The 21,467-nt window shown below is 38.4% G+C and overlaps 1 protein-coding gene across 4 annotated transcripts in view; it reads right to left on the bottom strand.

The window, feature by feature from the left end:
• The window catches only part of LOC122801123 (guanine nucleotide exchange factor DBS-like), a 3,406,519-nt gene that overhangs the window by 481,153 nt on the left and 2,903,899 nt on the right, over positions 1-21,467 (bottom strand). For all 4 annotated transcript variants that reach the window (XM_044070650.1, XM_044070651.1, XM_044070652.1 and 1 more), the window contains exon 24: positions 2,875-2,967. In XM_044070650.1, the coding sequence (XP_043926585.1) occupies positions 2,875-2,967 (93 nt within the window). The remainder of the gene's footprint in view (positions 1-2,874; positions 2,968-21,467) is intronic.

Genomic DNA, 21,467 nt, shown 5'->3' with positions numbered 1-21,467 from the left:
TCTTGATAGATAAGCAAACAGGTTCCTCAATGTGTTGAATGACGAAAGATCCTGCTCCCAGGTGTCTTCCTGAATTCTACATCCATAATTTTCATCTTCTTTCCACTTTCCTTTGCAGAACTCCGAGGGTGATATGGTGTCCTAGTCAGATTTATTAAAACTCTTTCCATAGTTTTTGGATACAGATTTTTTTGTCTGTAATGGCAGACATCAGAAGACACAAGCACTGCAATAAGTTGGTGATTAAAGATTCGCCCATTAGCTCTGTGAAAAAGGAACTCTCGTACACTTACTTAAGTAATTATGCACTCCAGGGCAGACAATACCAGGAAATAACAGACAGCCCAAGGGGTGTGGAGGCCTGTTGCCTATTTATCATCACTATCTTTTTCTCATTTTTCTGTATGAGTTTGCTGTGTTGCATCAACTCTTGCCACCTTTCTCAATTCAGCACCACTCTTTTACCTTCTTCAACCATATACCTAACTAGGCAGGACTTTTTTCACTCAGTCCATCTGTTTCTTTGCTGGATGTCTTTATTTCATCTTGCCTTCTTCTTGTCTCACCCAAATCTTCTTCACCAATCATCTTCTGCATTCCTGCATGTGTGACTGAACCATCATAATCTGTTCAACATTTCTGCAACCAGGGCTACTTTGTCTTCTTATCATGTCCTTATTTTATCATCTGTTCCACAGTGTACATCCTACCTCCTGTCTCAGGCATTTCATCTTCATCACTTTCAGCTTCCTCAACAGCTCTGCCTACTGTCTGCACAAAATGGACTGTTTGTTAAAATATGTTGTATCTGTTTTATTATTAGTATATGCATACTTTAATATTTTTGATGTAAAATACTTCCTCTGTTTAATATTTCTATGAGCAACTTTTGGCAGAGAAAATTGCCATGCCTTCTCAGGGGGGTTCTACAGCAATGCAATAGAAAGACAAGTGTCAATTAAAAGAATCTTTAAACCTGGTCAAGGATTCTACCACAAGGCATAAGAATGATACCTGTATCCATAGGTAACAAATGAAACACTGCATTCGTGAATCATTCAGACTAAATCTTTTCAGGACTTAGTTCCTATTGCTTTTATACAACAAATCTATTCCAGGACATATTCTGGATGACTTTAAATATCATAAGTTGCAAAGCTGATGTTTTTCATGATTTCATATTATTTTATTTTTGTATTTATTTTGGCTAGATTAGTGAAATGGTCATCATAGACCCTTTTCAGCCATGACCTAAACCAGAAAGGCAAGGAGGTTTACAATATATATGGACTCTAAAACAGTAATCCCCTTGCATCCTCTCACATGGGGAACTGCATATGTGTGTGTGTATATATATATATATATATATATACACACACACACACACACACACACACACACACACACACACACACACACACACACACACACACACATATCTACACGGATACATTACATTTGTCAGACTTACCATTTGTGTGTGTGTGTGTGTGTGTGTGTGTGTGTGTGTGTGTGTGTGTGTGTGTGAGACTGTTTGTGGATTAGGGTTAGTATAAGATCTAGGAAGGGCATAGAATTGTACATGAGTTGGTCTTTAGTGCAGTTGTGGAATTTTAAAACACATCTTCAGGTAGTATCTTGCATTTTACTTTATATCCATGTTTTTTAAATAGCTGAGTCCACAGATGAAGTTTGGCAATTTCTGTTTTTAGCACTGTTTTAATTGTAGCTTTTTAATGAAAGGGATGCCCTAAAAAACACAATGACCTATTTTATTATGGAGAGGGTGAATATGAAAAATAGTTGCCTTTGCTTCAGTAACTCTCAGTACCATGACATTCATTGCTGTGCTTGGTAGTGAATCCTCATCATTGCTGGGATTCAGAAAACTGATGAATTCATGCAGTGTGTGTGTGCTCTTACAGAATGGGTTGAATGATAAGGTTTATATTTAATGGTATTCAAAGATATGCAATTGTGGCATTTTGTGCAATGAGACACAGCAAATGTATACCATGGGTTGTACCAGATATGTGAATCTGTGCTTAGATACTGATCATTACAAAGCAAACTAGTGCAGGCCTGTGTTGGTATCCACATACCATTTTTCCTTTTCTTTCTTTTTTTAAATATTTCTCTTTAACTAATGTAGTGCATGCTCGAAATTACTAAGGTGTACCTGTATTGTTAATGTCACATAGTATCAATGTATCTGAGCCGATAGAGCTTTGTCTGGATCATTGCCATCATGCAGTTACCATATTTTAAAACTCATTTGTAGCAGCTATGCCCCCCGAAGGTCTACTTTTTCAGTCCATGGATAAACAGGGGGAACTACATTTTCAGCATTCCTTTAAAAATATAGCCTTGCACACCATGATTTGTACAGAACTAAATACTATATAAGGTATGGAATGCCATACAGTATTTTATTGGTATGTATACACATTCAAAAATCTATCCATATTTTCTGTTAGCATATGACTTTGCTGTGACTATGATCTCATGACAACTGTGATATCATATTAACAATACAAGAAGGTTTTAACTGACGCTTTCTGGAGAAACAAAATTAAGTCTTTATATGGTAAAGTTGCTTGGTGTACATATATATATATATATATATATATATATATATATATATATATATATATATATATAGGCTGTCTGTACATTATCTTGCACAAAGTACTCTAAAACAAGGTTAAGACGACTTTGAATGTGTAACATTGCATTAATTACAATGTTCAAATATTGTTTTTGCTTTTGAACATGAACCTTATTAATACTCTTGCTAAACAGCATAGTAATGTAGAACTGGAAAGCCAAATCTACACAGATAGTCATGCAGCAAAAAATAATTAAGGTTTTTACCTGAATGATGTACACTTCTTCCCTTCCATTGTACCAGATCTCAAATTTCTTGTTATCTCCCTTGACGTTTTCTGTGATTCCAACAGCACTCATCTATAGTAAAGAGAATAAAAAAATATTATTTTTCTAAGGCAATTACCTTTGCATTTTTTAAGCTAACAAAAGGTACAGAGTGAAAACAAAAAGGGAAGGCTTGAGGCAGACTGTCAGAAAAATATTGTTTCAGGAGCTGTTAATAAAATATCTGTTTTGAATGATTAAAATCAAAATGTTGAAAAACAGATACTTACAAATGCAAAATCTGTTTTGAGCAGGACACATATTCACTATATTTTGCTTCATGAACAGCTACCTAAAGAGGTATTTTGACAACTAAGGGCAAATGCATACTTGGTGGGCTACAAACAAGCCTCAAATTACACCAGATATATAGATATATAGACTGGCACACAACGGGTTGGAAAATAATACAGAAATAAGATGACTGCCCTTTTATACAGGTGCCTTAAATCTCGCTCATCGTTTTTAAATAATTAAATAAATAATGACCCTGATTTTTATCCAACTATAGTTCAAAATATCACCCCCGACATCACGATGAATGATAATAATGAGTACAAATCGTCACACATGGGGAAAATTGCACATAAATGCATTATATTCTCTAAATTAGAATGCATACAGCTAATGAAAAACTGTAATGCATATCTGACTCCCAGCATGTTAATGGCTTTGGAAATGTCTGTATCACAATATTGTCAAGACATGAAAAGTTGAACAAATAGACTTGAAATGAAATACATATAAAACATTTTATGCAGGACTGTAAAATTATAAAGAGAACTGTCACTACCTTATTAAATCAGATTTATAAGTTACACATTATAAACTCTTCCCCATAAAAGAATCCTTGTGTACTGCACATAGGTTCATAGGTTCATACAATAGCACTAGGCTAACTGCCATGCAGGCTATTTTATAAGCCTAGTCAATTATCACATTCATTTGATGCATAAAATTAACCTATCCCATTGGAGTTTACAGTCACCTCACCCTTTCAACAGTCTATGTTTATATATTACTCTTGTGTTAATTACTAGATCAAAACATGGATATTGGAGGGGACCCATGCATTGGGATAAAACATTAAAGAGCTGCCTCTGTCCATTAGTATTACAGGGGGGAGTCCTGGGGTAAGTATTTTATTTCCCATCCACTGATCCAAGTTATGGCTGACCATGGTCAGTAATGAGCTTTGTTTTACAACAATGGAGAGTCTGTTCCTGAGCAAGCTATAACGGTCCCTCTAAACCATTCTGTTAATGATGCAGAAGAGGTTTAGGTCCCTGGATTCCAGTATTTCTGATATTATTTGATTTTTGCTTGTGAAGTAAGTCCATTAGCACTGGGTGGAAGGACTCCATATATACTATTAACAGGCCAACTCTTTGCAGTCTGAAATAGACTGAATACAGCTCTAGGGCTTTGAGGTGGTCCATGTAAGATATACTGTTTAGGTCTTGTATCCTCTTCTAAAGGTAACTCTGCAGGTGTTTTAGTTGTTGTATATGTCTGGACAGATACATGCCAAAAGGGGCATTATACTTAATGACTGGCCTAATGAGGGCTGAGCAAAGGAAGGGGGGGGGGGCAATGACATTCCTGGAACTAGAGGCAATTGCTTGTTTATGATTTGTAAAATATAGGACTTCCTTACCACCGTGAATACATGCTGGTCAAAACTTAGGTCACTGTCCACATAATTTACCAAATCCTAAACTAGTGGGTAAACCTTAGGAGTGTTTTATCAGTGTGATAGTTCTCCAGGGGAGTCAGCTTCTTATCATTTGCATATGAGGTTGCTCAGATGTATGGGTCTGTAATTGCCTGAGTTCATGGAACACCCTGCTTTATGCAGGGGAATACCAGTTGCTGTTCCCAATTTACTTGATAAAATCCCCCATGGAGACTAAGGCTGAACAGTTTTGCAAGGGACGTGGTTAATTTGTGCTTCATGATATTTAAGATGCATCCTGGGATATTGTCAGGACCCAGTGATACATTTTTTTTTTTGGTAGTGTTTTCAGGACTTGGTCTTGCGTAATTACTGCTGGTGAGCTGGTTTCAGATATTTCATGTGAGAGAGATATTTCATGTGAAAGAGAGAGATGAAGGGGTAAAATGTGAGCTAAGTTTACCATCCAATAGATTAGCTATGTCTTTAGCTCATTCAATTTTGCTTGGGTATCTGTTTTTGTCTTGACCTTGATAGATTTCCTTAAGCATCTGAACTGTTTGCTTAACTTAATGGAAAGGACTCTATCATTCTACATATTGCTCTTCTTACTTTATGTCAATAATCTCTTCCTTTTATTGTTAAGGTTGTTGATGTTAAATATTCTCCGTGAGGGTGTAGTATTAGTCGTATGCCCTTCACTTGTTTCTTCTGGGAACAGCCACATCTATGCAGCTGCTTACATAAAGGTAAAGTTTAGTGGTGTATTTTTCCATATATTCAGTACTGCTAACTGGGTTTTGTGGGAATTTGAAGCTTGCCAATCAATCACTTACGAGTAGGTAGTTTGCTCTGGAGAAATCTTTAAAGGTACCTGGATTTGATTTTTTTTTCAAAGAAGACAGCTTTATGGTCTGACTTAGCAAGTGATAATGATATAAAAGGGATGGTACAAGATTCCCCCATATTAGTAAGCTCAAGGTCTAAGATGTAATTCTCCCAAGTAGGAACTCTGACTAGTAGTTCCATGGTATTTGTCCACGACTGTCTATTTTTTGCACTAGTGGTGATACAGGTTTACCCGTCTGTACCTGGGTAGTTTAAATCATCTGTGAAAATGGTATTGTGTTTAAAAGTGAGTGACTATAGTTCTTTATATAGGCATTCGGACTTTGGTCATAGGAGTTCTGTAGCTAGTCAGTATGTGGTAAGAGACATTTCTGATGGTGATTTGGTCATGAAAAAGCTCTAATTCATCATGCTGATTAAATAGCCTTTATGTGAACCTCTTCTTAATGAAGACTGAGACACTGCCACCTTTTTTTTGCCCTCCTGCACAGTTGCTGTTGTAAAAGTGTAGAAGGCATTCTAGCTCTGCACAGCTGGAGCCCTCTCTGGCCAGTAACAAACTTCACAATCTCATTAAATGTTTTACCACTGACACAGTGCTCTTGACATTATTAAATCCTGCTGGTGAACATTTTTTACACTAAAAGTAACATTATCATTAGCTTAAGGCACCTGTAATACCCATGGCTGCAGGAGGGGCCCTCTTAATCATCCTTGACTGTTGGGGGCCCCACAAAATCTGCTACTGCTATTTGGGGAAAAATGAGGAGGAAAAAAATGATTCATTTTCTGATTATGCTCTTTATCTGAAACAGGGTTGTGATATAACCCTGTTAGGGTAAGGCTGATGATCAGTGAATGAACATAAGCAAGGTAAGTGCTACCAATCAGCAGCACGGAGTGCCCAATCTCATTTCATACCTTGGATTTTAAGAAGGGCTGCTACTTCCAGTCTTCATAGCTGGTTTTCTTTTCCATGGAGTCTATAAGCACTGGCAAAACACTAGATACTATAACTCTCAACTTCTTTCCTCAAGAATTCTGGGGAAAGCCAAAATCATAGCAGAATAAAGGCTCAAAACCAGGAACACGTTTTTAATATTGCTCGTAATTCACTCAAAAAGTTAATAGTATAACACATTTTGCATCAATATGCATTTTTTGGACAATAAGAAGTATGAAACTGATGTCTGGATTTATTGACTGTCTGTAATCTTGAACAATTATCAAACTTTTTTTACGAGTGACAGAGCAAAATTATGAGGCAAAATCAGGGACATTCTATGAAAGCAGGGACAGTGATAGATGTGCATTACTCCTCAGTGAATAAATAAAAGTGGCTTACCCCTTCTGCTGTTTGACAACTGTTAAACAACATTTGCAGTAGCAGTGTTGCACAATATAGTGATATTTGCTGAAATAAGTACAAAACTAGTATTGCTATGGCTTATGCTGTTTGTGTTCCAGTGTAACAGTAACAAGCTCGCTGTAACTGTTAACTTTCTAGCACAAACATCATTACACTTGTGTGTATGTCTGTTGGGGGGGCGTGGTGCGGATGTGTAACAAGCTGGCCATAATATCTTTCACTTACCATCACAAACATAGACCTTTCACACGAAAGGTGGCTGTATTTGGTGGTTTGGCAGGAACAGGATGTGTGAAAGCATCTGTTCATTGCCTCTGTTATGCAGGGAGTAGCACTGACATTTCACAGTGCTTTGTTCTGATTGAGTTCTTGGCTATGTTTTTTCTGTGTGGAGTCTGAAAACCCTCCTTGACTGTATGTGCAGCTATCCAAGTGCTCTGGTTAGCCCCAACACCTCAGAAACATGCAGCAGGTAAGATAGAATTTACGCCTTTTCCCTGAAGGTGTAAACACAGTTTGTTTGTGTGTGTGTGTGCACGCGTATGTGGAGTATGTGTGTGTGTGTGTGTGTGTGTGTGTGTGTGTGTGTGTGTGTGTGTGTGTGTATGTATGTCTCTGTATAAAAAAAGTATCACTGATTTTTATCTGTGCACACACACAATAATGCCAGGCTCATACATAACACTTCTGAATAGTGTAAAAAATAGTTAACAAGTAATTACATTTCAAAAGTAAGGCAGAAAATACATCACAGAACATTCAGACCTAGGAATCTGGTGGCTCCCACTCCTCAGACTGTGTAAAAGGATTTTGACATGCAGTTAGTGGTAGCCTTGTCCTCAGCTGAACCCATTCTAAAACCAGTCCTGCTCAGATATGTGTACAAAGGTTTACTGGAGGTTGTGTGAAAGGCAGGGAATTATGTGATCATTACTTCTTTAATTTTCATCACATTCAAACTTCAGAGAGGCACAGAAGGTCACTATAGCTCGGGCTGGGGACAGTGTCATCATTGTTATTTTTACTTTTCTCACAGACCACAGAGGTGTACAGAGAAGGCTACTATAGATAATGTACAAACAGTGTACTGCATACTAGCAAGTGGAATAGGCTACTGTAATCATTTTTTAACTTCCCCTCAGAACCACACATCATTCATGTATACAGATGACTGCTTTGGGGGGGGGGGGTTGGGGTGAGGAGTAAGGAGGCATGCTATTTATATGCATGACAGCAGTCACTTGAAATACATGACTGTGGCCATTTGAACCTCTGCTTTCATCCCAGTCTAACACCAGAGGGGTGCAAAGGCAGTGACAGTCTTTTTTTTGGGGGGGTGGGGTAGGGAAACAGGGAGCATTCCCAGACAGGATTTGTGGTGTGTATTCTCACAATAACTATCTTGTTACTTTATTGTGGGCTACTATTTTGTCATCTTCAAACATTAGGCCTTGACCAGACATGCCTTCCTGGAAAGAAAAAAAAATAAAGACTGAAATTTTTCTTAGTCATTATTTTTGTTCAGGACACCAATGGATTAAAAGGTTTGGAAATGCTCTAAAATGCACTCTAAAACATCTATAGCATTATGGATCCTGGGGACCCTGGCTTAACTGAGTTATTTCCTAAACAATTTTTACTGTGTTATCTTGGGCAGGAAAGGTGTGTTGAAAGGATGCAAGGAAAACTAAAGTTAAACAGCAACAATGAATTTCTTTCCTTAGTCATAATGTCTTTTCCGGCCATCATTGGATGAAAAGGTTGTGTAAGAAGAAAAATAATTAAAATGTACTTCAGAGCATATAGACTATCTTGGCCTCTTGAAAAAGCTGAAGAGTAAGGCAAAATGTGAGAAAAGGAAGAAACAAGTAATGTGCGTGGTGTGAGGATCCCTAGACAGGGGGAAATAGGGAGGAGCCCTGGAGGAAGTGTGCCTGGGTGTGTGGGGTAAACAGTCGGTAGTGCCTAGGGTGCCATTTCACTTAAGATCAGCCCTGTACCTAGAGTTTTTACACTGTATCATTGTTGCAACTAAATGCCAGTAACTGTGAATGTCTCTCTGTGAGATGGGCCAACATAATGTGGTTCACAGGCCTGTCGTTATGTAAGTGTGTTGTAGCTACAGTTCAGTCTGTGCACACTACTCATAAAACTGTGCAGCATTAATTACAAGAGTGTGTAGGAGGGGTGGCAGTGACAATGTGATACTTAGACTGAAGTGTCTAGGGAGGCCCCCAACTTGACATTTGCTGAGGCCTTCAAAATGCCAACACTGGCCCTGGCTCCATTATGTCTCTCTTCATATAGTCCATGAAGGTAAGTCACTGACACTCATAAGTACTATGACAGAGTCATACCAGTACTTGTTCAAAGACCTGAGTGGGTGTCTGATCTGATGGATCTTGGCATTGGACAGACAACTAATCATCACTCTTTCCTTGCTCAACCTGGTAAAAAGGTACAACTGTATGTCTTACAGTGGAGACACTTAAAACAAGAATGCTTGGTTTAGTGGATGCCTGACTTATGGGCTTAACATCCATGACTCTTGGACTCATTGCGCTATGTGTGGTGGTTGGCTTAACAGGCGGACAGTGTTGTTGAGGGTGCTTTATGTCAATGTTACATTTTCGACATCCTTGAGGTTTAGGCCAGCTTTAAAACCTCAACATCTGTAGGCTTATGGGTAGTATGATGTCATGGTGAGGTGTGCTGTGTGGTGCACTGCAGGCATTGCTGATGTCTAAGCTGTCCGTGTGTGAATGTTTAGCTTCCAGTGCCATTTTATATGTCCATCTCTCATACACTGTGTTTTGTTGCTTGAGTAATAGATGAAAGTCTGCAAGCATGAGGTAACTCTTACATTGTCTCAGGATACTCATCTCAGTCAGGAAGAACTAGGGAAATGGTAGCGAGACTACAAATGCTTTGAGTTGGGCTGGTGTTGGGATGGAGGGGCTAAGATAGACAGACTTACAAAAGAGTAGCAATGAGGGTTCTAATTTCTTAGGCTGGGATCTACAGATATTCCAGGCAGGATTTACTCTAGCTCAGGGTGTGATTTATTTCACTCAGTGCAGGTTACTGAAGCCTTATGTTTAGATTGATAATGGTGTATGGATTAGGAAGGTTTCCTATAGAGAAAAATGCTTTTCCACAGCCAAGCGACAACATGTTGAGTCTAATGGTGGCAGTGTGTAATGACGGCAGCTTTTTTTGTATTTCCTTTTTGATGAAAAATCACAGTTCAAGACAGCTTTCCACACTTTTCAGAGTCTTGAACAAAAGTCCCTAGGTGAGCTCAGTTCAGTGCAGGTTATAGGAGATAAGCTAGACAGGAAACCAATCCAAAAAGTCAATAAATTCAGCCAATGGAACTCTGCAACTCAGAGCCTGCCACAAAATCACAGCTCACTCACCACCATGACTCTGTGCTATGGTCTAAGGTGCTAGGTGAGCTAGAAATCCAGAAGTTTAACCTTTACAGTGTTTGCATGAGAACCTATAGTTACTGTAGCAACCAGAAGGTAGCAACAGGAACGCAGTACTTAATGTATCTGTGGAGGGGGTGGGGGCTGTAACAATCAAAGAGCAAAGAAATAAGTATCATTAGTAATAAACATATAACTCTGTAAGCACAGGCACAGTTTAAACAGGCAAATAATAAAAAATGTTTTCAATAAAATTCAAGTATAAGCAATTTGTATTGGTGCAGATCCTGCAGCAAAACTCACAATACTGCCACTGTTGTGAAATAAAACTGCAATATTATGGGTACTGACCAGGCAGAAATTAAAAGTAAATGTGGTTATAGCAAAAAATGCAGTAAAAAATGTACAACTGAATAAATGAGTCACAGATCCTTCAGTATATCACGAGTCATTCACTGCTGTGAATTCAAATTCAAGACTACTGCACCAGACCAAGCAGAAATTACAAACACGTAACTTTTTAGGTTAAAGACAACCAATCAGCTTAAATGTACAAAAAAACAAAAGGTTTAAGTAACTGATGACTTGAAGTGCAATTGAAATATGCAGGGAAAATCAAATAATAGCTTTTCTTTTCCTTTTTTTCAGACAGATCTTACAGTTCAAGTCTTTTTATGCTCCTTGGAGGCTTGAGAAAAAGACCCTGGGCAAGCTCAGCTCAGCACAGGTTATAGGAAACAAGCTAGAGAGGAAACCAAGTTGGAAAACCCAGTATATTCAGCCAAATGAGCTCTGCTACTCAGAACCTGCAAAAAATCACAGTTCTCTCACTACTAAGACTGTGCTACAGGTCCCAGGTCCCAGGTAGGTTAGGAATTTAGGAGTTTAGCTTTTATAATTGCAGCAGGGAAATATGTGGTTACTGTAGCTATCATGAGGTAGCAGTAGGGACAGCAGTTGTTAATGTAACTGCGGAGGGCATGGGCATTGGTAACAATGTAATCAAGGTAATAAAAAACAGAAAGCTGTGTAAGTGTAGCTTTAGAAGGTAAATAATAAACAGAATAACTAAACTTTTTAACAGAATTTGAGCATAAATAATGTGTATGGGCACAGTTCATTTATCAAAATTCAAAATACTGTCACTATTGTGAAATAACACTACAAGACTATGGCATCCAGCCAGGCAGAATGGCAACCTGCAGTGTAAGATGTAGTATAAATGTATAATTGAGGCACAGATCTTACAGTATATCATAATTCTCCCACTATTGTGAATACAGTTACAAGACTATAGCACCAGACAAAGCAGAAATTACAAAAAGTAACTTTTTAGGTTAAAAACACACAGAATAGCTTAAAGGTAAAAAGGAAAAACAATATTAAGTCACAGTCAACATGAAGTGCTATTAAAATTGTTTCTTTCCTTTTTGCTGAAAAAATTTGACAATTCAAGGCTTTCCATACTTCCTGGACTCTTGAGTAAAAAAAAAAAAAAAAAAAAAAAAAAAATGAAAGAGACTTGCCTAATGTGGGGCTGAAACCCAAAACTCCATGATTGAGTCTCATGCTCTACTGACTGATCCTGGCCAGCTCAGTTGATAGAGCTGGCCAGGATCAGTCAGCTCTACTGACTGAGCTGGCTAGGCTGTTTAAAATGAATTAAGAGTTTCAGTGACAGTCCAGCTATATAAAACATTGACTATATCCCATGTGACCTGAGTTCAATTAGCATCTGCAAGTGTCTGAAGAAGTTGACAGAGAGAGAGAGGCGCACTATGTCAGTCCTAAAGTGATGGGAGGGTGAGATCACTGCACACTACCACAACTTTAGATAAAAAAAAATGTGCACTTTATTCATCTGCTTTTACTGTATTTGTGTTTCCTCCTACTTTATTTTGCTTTTCTTAAAAGTACTCAATTTTATTTATTATGCTGCATTTATTATTGCTTGGTAGTAGCCTGATTAAATTGTAACTGTTATTCTAAGTCTTTTGGTTTAAGCACTTGGGCTTCATACCAGTTGTTTTACATTAAGAAGGTTTGTGGTCTACACTGCTGTGGCAGGATCGGTAGCCTATATCCTTCTAAGCTGGGAATTGCTGATTTAAGACCCAGTGTCTGCTATTTTAAAAGTATATTAGTTCTGGCTTAAGCACTTGGGATTCAGGCCAGTTATTCGATATTAAGAGGGTTGTGGTCTGCACTCTTGTTGGAGGACAGGCTGGATTATGCCCTTCTGAGCTGGGAATTTCTGGTCACAGGCTTATTGTGCCTGCTTATTTGAACTGTTTCTTTCTGAAATTGGTGCGCCTTGTTGATGTAGCATAGACCAGATTCAGGCTTGCTGAATCTAACTTTGTTTGTATAACTTGAGGACTGATCCAGGCCATATTTTTTTGGAGAAGGTTCCCCTGCACCCTAGTAGCAGAACTGTGCAGTTAGAACTTGTCTGACTGAAGACTGCTGGAACACGGCTCAGTTTTGAGCTTTTTTTCTGGTTAATTGTGTAACTTGTTTAAATCAGTTTGTTTGTTTTCTATTGTTTTATATATCTATCTATCTACCTATATATATATATATATTGCACTTTATTCCTCTGCTTTTATTGTATTTGTGTTTTTTCCTACTTTATTACTAGGGGCATTGACTACAACTCTGATCTGCGATATATAACAATAAGTATCCTTTTCTGTGCATTTAAAGTGTGTTTTTGATTGTATCTGCTTTATTTTCTGAAAAAACAAAACAAAACAAAACAATATATATATATATATATATATATATATATATATATATATATATATATATATATATATATCTATATACTTGCTTCCTGCCTTTCTAAGCTAGTATAGTCCAGTTTTCAGGTTAGTGCTGAATTCAGGGCTGTGTTACAAATTTCTGTGTTTGCCCATACCTTACTCGGATAGAAGGAAGTTTCTCTGTACACCTGTGAGAGAGGGGAGCTTTGAGCAGCCTATCTGTCCCTGGAGGAGTGGTTTCAGCCCAGAAATTAGTAGTTTATTGGCCATTTTGGGCTAATTTCTCTCCCTTTCATTTCCCTGCTATAAATACCACATTTGACTGGTTTTGAGTGCCGGACAGCGCCGGTTAGCTAGGGTAAAACTATTCCCGGCTCCATAAAGTCTCCTCTTCAAGTTTTCCCTTGGAACTAGACAAACTTTCAACTTAAACACTCAAGCCATTAATTTCTCAGCCCGGCACTTGCTCAAAACTTATAGCAAGCACTTACAAACCCTAGCACTAGACCCTCCTGTACCGTACAGAAGGACAAGGCTATCTATTCAACCTTACCAGCCATCCAGTAAAACAGTTCACTGTACCTATCCAGGCATGTCCAATGGGCAGTTTCAGGTGTACTTTCCAGTCCAACAATGGTACCTGCCATGTGATTTATTTAGCTACCTGCTGTGTATGCCATAAGTTTTATGTAGGCAAAACTGATCGTAGTCTTAGAGAAAGGATAAGGGAACATCTTTATAACATTAAGAAAGTGAATGCTATAAATGCCTTAGCTAAGCATGTTAATAGTACAGACTCACAGCATATATTTAATTTTAGAGTGTTTGGTAGAAATTATATAAATATTATGAGTGGTAATATCAGGGCTAGAACAGAAGAAATAGAGGCACAGTGGATAGTTAGACTTAGAGCCAATTTTGGGCATGGACTTAATGAATATATGCCATTGAAACCTATGTTGCAAAAGAGGCTGTTAAATAGGTAAAACAATGATGCAAGAAGTTTATCATTTTTATTCTGTGCTGTTTTTACTTTAAGAAGCATTGCTTTTAACTTTTTATTGGTGTCATGTGATTTTTAATGGTTATTTAAGGTGTGTCTTTTAGAGTTCATTTTGTATGCACCTGATGAAGCTATTGTGAAAGCGCTTGTGCTGAATAAAATAGAGCTGCTCAACATTTTCGTTTTATGGTTGGTCCTTCATGCCAGTAGGAGAACTTTATGCTGTTTGGAGTATTTGGAGCCAGACCTTTGCTATTGTTTTTTATATAACAGAGATTTATTGATCATCATTTGATACTTACCGACATAATTTTACTAAACAGTGTGACTTGTTAAGATAAGCAAGTAATATGCATATTCTTATGCTGTGTTACAGCTAAATTAAGTTAATCCATGTGTATTAGGATGGATATAAATCACTACCTAAAAATAATTCTGTGCTTCATCCAGCTTTTAAAGGAAGTTCCAGAAACATCTTGACTATACATACTTTTAAGTCTGTGAAAACAACCTCTGTAAATGTTTTCACCAAGGCTTTCAACTTCCCAATGTCATGTGCCAAAATTAGAAAAAAAAATCAAAAGAACAGTCCTAAGATTTTTATAAAAGACAATCTGCTTTGAAACTTTTACAGTATCATATATAATCTGCTCAGGTTTAAACCTCTCGCGAAACATAATAATTTCCTGAGGGGGAAAAAAAAGAAAAAATTTGTATGTTGTTATGTAAATATAGCAGGTCTGCCTGTGAGACAACAAGAAAACCTAAGCTCCAGGTGTTTCTCCTGCAAGACGTCTCTCAGCTCTTTTCAAAACACTCTGGCACAAGAAAACAAAAGTCAATAAAACTCAAGTGTCTCAGATGTGGCAAATCCTTTTCCTCTATCTGCTTCTCAGAAGGTCCACATACAGCATAATTCAACACTTCTTGTATACATTTGAGTGTATACACACACATAGCTGGATGTGGGTAATACTTGGTTCCCAAACTAAAAAAGCCAGCCATTTATCATTACACACAGCCAGCTATTTGTCATTACACACAGCCAGCCATTTGTCATTACACACAGCCAGCCATTTATCATTACACACAGCCAGCTATTTGTAATTACACACAGCCAGCCATTTGTCATTACACACACTAAACTATACGTTATTGATTTTATACAATATACCATTATTTTCAATAAAATAGTGACATATTTTAAAATAATGTGTTGTACTTCTTTTCTGTTCTATCTCTTTTCAGCATCTTGATTATCTGGGAATGTTTTCTTAATAGTGCATATCAATAGGACATCTTTGTGGTAATGCTTTCAAACTACATTAGATTATGTGTAGTTATCAGGTATGTTTTAAAGGAAGTTAGGGATTGTGAAGTTTATGTTGGGATCCTTGGAGACTCCAAATATTCTGTGGATCAGTAACAGCACTTTTATTTTAACTCTTTCAGATTGTTAATTCTTCCCAGTGTGCTGCACGTGTGTGCATGTGCACAAACGTGTGTGTGTGTGTGTGTGTGTGTGTGTGTGTGTGTGTGTGTCTGTGTGTGTGTGTGTGTGTGTGTGTCTGTGTGTGTGTGTGTGTGTGTGTGTGTGGGATGGATGGAGGTTTATGTTTCATTGCATAATTGTATGCATTTTATCTGTTCAGCACTGCAAAGAAATCAGCTTCTGTAGCTTTTATTTTAGTAGCTATAGCTACATGGATGTGTATTCCTTTCTTCTGGTTTACAGCCATTCTTTTTTCTCCATAAGTAATGCTTACTTTATCAAAAACATGCTGACTGCTGTGCTCTGTCAGTATGCCCAGTTTTGCATAGTGATGAGCATTTATTTCATAATATTCATTTCTGAATGAAAAGCAGAATTAGACATAAAATGTTTTTTAACTATAGTGCAATTACTAAGCAGGATGTCATACTTAATTGTGTAGTTTCTCCAGAACAGACTTCTGCAGTAGACTAATTCTCAGTTGTTGTTAAGTCCAGGAAGCCCAATGGAATGTTGCTGCCTCTAAATTGTCTAATATACTCTGAAATGCGTGAATGGGCGTACCTTCGTTGAAGGTTGTGCGTCAGGGCTGGTAACTCGGCACGTAAAAAAATCAACTACCAATCATTAGCGGACCGGAGTTCCGCTGTGGCGACCCCTAACCGGGAAAAGCCGAAAGACATAACAACTCTGATGTTTGAGTAGCATAGACATCCAATTTTGAGAGCCACTCAAAAAAAAAAATGTAGTTGTATCAAAAGTGTCAGTACACTCTGCATTACAGTAATGTTTGAAGAATAGGTTCACTGTTGATAGTACAGTTGTGAATTTGCCAGAAGCAGATGTCAGTTCAGATTTTTAGCAATTAAGATATCTGTAGGAACTGCAATGAGGAAGTTTCAAGCTGTGACAATCACTGGGTGACTAGCATTAATAGACCTTATTTTTGTAATGTTTATAGAAAAGGCTAAATGAGTCATAAAACAACAACTCAATCCAAATACATGAATTCAAATATGAAAACTGTGCAATTACTAAAATAGTACTGTACACCTTCCAGCTATAGGATAATAAAATTGCAATCAAAATGCATCAGCACACTGTGCGATGATGCCTATAGTATAATAAAATACACTAGAAACTCATAAAGGTTCTCTGTCCTACCAAAGTAGCTATATGCATGGAGTACAACATTAAAAAACAACTGGGCCGAACCTGCAAGAATAATCCTATTCCTGTTCTGCACCAGTACAGTGTCCCACCATAAACTTGAAATTTTCTCCCTCAGCCTGAATCCTTCCTTTTCAGGTTCCACACTTACTTTTTCAATCACCACCCGGCAGTTAAATGGCAACAAAATCTTTCTCCATTCCACTTCACACCACCACCACCATCACCTACTACAAACTTTTGTTCTAGCAATACTAATCTACTCATAGGTGTTTAGTAGGCTAATGACCACAAGGGCCTTTTTAAACCTAGCCATGTATCCAAAATCTCTGTCAAGTTCTGGTACACTTGATAAGTGTAAGCAGGGGCCTGGGAGATGAACCATTTACAGGCTGCCTGTGTCCATTAGAGACATAGGTGCCACAAAGGGATGAATTTCCTGTTCCTCATCCAATTGCCCAAGTTGCATTTTAATTGGGTTAGGGTGGAACTCTGCTTCATATGGTTGGGGAGCCTGTTCCAGAGACAGGTAGTCTCTGGGATACATACCTGTTTCTCCAGCAGGTCTCATTTATATCACAGGCAAGGTTTAGGTCGTTAGAACAGGTAATTCTGGTGCTGTTTGTTTTGTGGATATGCAGAAGGCCCATCAGAGTGGGTTCTGACAATGCCTTGCATACCAGGCATAGATCTCCCCTCAACAGCCTGCCAGAGACAGAATACAGGGATAGGGCCTTGAGGTAGTCGCATAGGACATGTACATTTTGATGTATTCTTTTAGTGATGAATCTTTGTGGCTGTTCCATTTGCTGGATATGCCTGGTTAGGTAAATTCTAAAGGTGGTATTGTACTCAATGATAGTTCTGATGAATGCAAATACAGTGGAATAATCACTTCTTTGGACCTAGATGCCATACCCTTGTTTATAAGTTGCACAACACAGAATGATTTCCTCACCACTGTCGATACAGGATGGTAAAAGGCTAGATTACTGTCTATGTATGTCCCCAAGTCCCTGACTACTAGGTCACCTCTTAAGAATATGTTGTCAATATGATAGTTACCAGGGGTGGATGACTTCCCAAAGGATACTATTATGCATTTCTTGGCATTTAATTTTAGTCCATGTCTCCCACACCAGTTGTTTGTTTGTATCAACCCTTCCTGGAGAACATTTGTGTCAGTGGGGGATTAAATGACAGCTCCTAATTTGCAATCATCTGCAAATTTAGTAAGCCAGGGGTCACAGATATTTGCCTTGACTTCACTGAAGTAAATGCCAAAAAGGAGTGGTCCCAGGATCGATCCTTGAGGGACTCCACTTGTGACTCGCCTCCCCAATTCTAACTTCCTGGGTCCTGTCTGTGAGCTGATTGACTATCCACCTGGTGACATAAGGGTTTATACCTAACCTCTTGAGTTTGTCAACAATGCCCAAGATAGGTATTGTGTCAAATGCCTTGGCCAGGTCAAGGTAGGCAGTGTGAACCATTGTACCCTCATCCATTGCTTTGATGATCTTCTCAAAAAAGTCCACCAGGTTGAGTAGGTATGACCTGACCTTGATGTAACCAAACTGGGTTGGGCCCAGTGTCTGGAGATTCCCTATGTTATTGTTGATAATTTCCATGACAATTGTTTCCATGGCTTCGCATATGAGACTAGTGAGACTTATGAGTCTGTAATTTCCAGGATCTGTAGATGGCCCACCTTTGTGCAGAGGGATGACTGTTGCTGTTCTCCATTCATGAGGCACAAAGCCTGTTTGGAAACTACAGTTAAACAGCAATTCCAGAGGTCCTGATAGGTCATATTTCATATTATTTAAAAGCAGTCCTGGGATATTGAGTTGGCCCATTGATGCAGTGTTCTTGGCCTTAGAGAGAGGATTAAGGAACAGTTCCCTAGTGATAGTGGTGGGGGGGTATATTTTATGGTATTTCCTGAGGAAAAGTTGAGGGTGTGTTGGAGCTGAACTTGTCAGCCAGTAGTATACGTGACTCCATTAACAATGAGCTCTGTGCACAACTGTGTATTGCCTTTGAGGTTGTGGACCCAGCTAAAGAATGCCTTGTGGTTTTCCTTGACTTGGGATACTAAATTTACCTCAAATTTAGCTTTGTTAAACTTTATTTGTCCTCTAGGTTGTTTGTTTAGTTTGATGAGAGTACTTTTATCCTGCTGGGTGCTGCACCTCCAGTTTTTGCTATGATTTTCTTCCTTCAGCCTATTGACATGATTCCACCAGTGGGACTTGTTTTGTGAGTTAATTCTGTACTTATTCCTGGTGGGTATAGCTGTCTATATGCAGCTATTAACATGCTTGTATAGGGTTTATATGAATAGTTCCACATAGGCAGCAGTGTTCTTAGGGTTTATGGGGGCTTGAAATTTTGCCAAGGTATCACTTAAAAGTATGAAGTTAGCCTTAGAGTAGTTCCAGAATATTCCAGGCTTAGCTGGAGTTCCATTTTGTGCTCTGACCTCACCAGAGAAGACATTACACTAGGGGATGTGCAGCACTCTCCTATATTATTGAGAACCAGATCCAGTATGGTTGCATCCCTTGCCAGTGTACTGACAGTCTGGTCCAGGAAGTTTGTGTTTAAAAAATACAGAATCTCTGCACCTGTACATTTGGTGTTGTATTCCCGGTTAATAGTGGGTTAATTAAAGTTGCCCATTAATATGGTATTGGGTTAGATGGTGATTTTCCATTAAGTTCAAATACATGGTATGGGTTTCCTGGGTCATAGAAGGGACCTATAGCTTGCAAGGAAGTGGTATTGGATTTTGCGTATGGTGATTTGAACTTAGAGAAGCTTAAGTACATTGTCCTGTTTGACAAGCCTTGAGGTATATTTATTTTTTGATGTAAATTGAGACACCCCCACCTTTAGTCCCTGTCTGTGTAGTAGCTGTTCTAAATGTGTGGAAGGCATTATAACCCAGCACTGTCAGTATGTACTCTCTGCAGCTTTAAACCATGTCTCAGTGACTGCACAGATGCCAACATTCTCTACGGTGAAGAGAGCTTCTAGGGAGTAGAGTTTTTTGTTTAGACTCCTAGCATTAAGCAGTACTGCTTTTAGGTTTTCTTGGTTTTGATTTGCTATGTCGGAAGTACTTTCAGTTTGGCATTGCTTAAAAAATGCACTGTGGGGGAGGACAATGTTTTAGCTGATATTTGAAGTCTAAGAGGGGAGAGGTGCAGACCATCCCTGGAAAAGCAGCATGGTGTGTTGATAATCTCCGCATATGCTGACAGATATTGCACCTTCTTAGAATGACACCAGAAACTAAGTCAATTATTAAAGTTAGTCATCTTTTGTTCATATTATGGCATCATCCTTGGAGAAGGTAAAATGCTGCTCAATGCTAGGCTCATACCAGCCTGGGAAACATATTCCAAGAGATCCATGATGTCTTTCTTCCTATAGTCTAGACAGGTATGTCTCAGGTCATTTACACCCACATGGATTATGATTGAGTCATACTGGTACTTGTGGTCCAGTGATCTGAGTGCATGAATAATGTGGTATATCCTGGTCCCTGATAAGTAACTGACCGTGACTTTCTCCTTACTCAGCCTGGTGAGAGGAACATCAGTGTGTCTCACAAGAGAGTCTCCAATGACCAGACAGTCGGATTGCATCGTGACTTGCCTTATGGGCTTAGAAGTAGAGCCTCCATGAGATGTGGCTGTGTGTGTTGATGTGGGTGTTATTTTGAAAGAGTGTATTGGGGCTGCCGAGGACATTTGTGTTATTTTGAAAGACTGCTTTTGGGGCTGCTGAGGGTATTTGTTATGTATACTTCATCTAAGAGGTCTTTGGGTTTTAGGAAGGTTACATTTAAGTACCTCAGCATATGTGGGTCTATTTGTATGATTTGATTTGTGTGCAATGGGTGCAGTGTGTGTACTACTGACAATCTTATTGACATTAGGAGTACTTTTATGTGAGAGCTTTGCCTCCAGTGACATTGTGTAAATACATCTCTCACATACCATATCAGTTTGTTTGAGAATTAACTGGTTGCCAGTAAACATGAGACAATTTCTACATTGCCTCAGGATGCCCATATCCACCAAACTGCTAACGGAGACAGTGGGAAAGTTCATATCCGTGGCAGCGGGCCTTTTTTATTGTTTAGATGGTTGGATTGAGAATACCAGGAGTATCCAGTCTGCAGCTCTGGGGGTAGTGTTCATCATTGCAAACTAGTTGTCCTGTGTGCAACAAGGCATTAGTGAAATTATAATAGCTATTGATTAAGCATACAACACTGCTGGAAATTTACTTTACTTTCATTATGTGTCAAAATTATGGAACAATATTCCTATTAATATTAAAAAGACAGAAAAGGTAAGCAATTTCAAAACCTTGATCAAATAGTATCTGATCCACTCTTGGCTCTGGTCATCCTGCTCACCAGGCTAGTCTACCCCCAGCCTTTTTCATTGCATGAACTCTGACTTGATTTTTATCCTATACTCTCTTTCTGCCTCCACTTATATAATCATGTTATGCACCCCTATACTTTTTTTCTATCCATATCCTAACTATAGCACATTCTCCACTAAAGCATTACCCTCTTCCCTTCCTTTTTTTCAGTCTGTTCATCCTCTGTAGCTTTTATTGTCTATATCACATCCTTAATATTAACTATAACCTCTACAATTTTTAAACTTAACAGTTCTCAGTCTTGTAAATATATTATTACTTCATCTTATAGCATTGTATGATTGTTGTCACTGAATATACTTTCATGAAGTG

Source organism: Protopterus annectens, chromosome 4.part1, assembly GCF_019279795.1.
Source record: "Protopterus annectens isolate FY-2018-M chromosome 4.part1, PAN1.0, whole genome shotgun sequence".
Lineage (NCBI taxonomy): Eukaryota > Metazoa > Chordata > Ceratodontiformes > Protopteridae > Protopterus > Protopterus annectens.
Note: the sequence above shows the minus strand (reverse complement) of the source record. Positions and strands in the feature narration are given on the sequence as shown.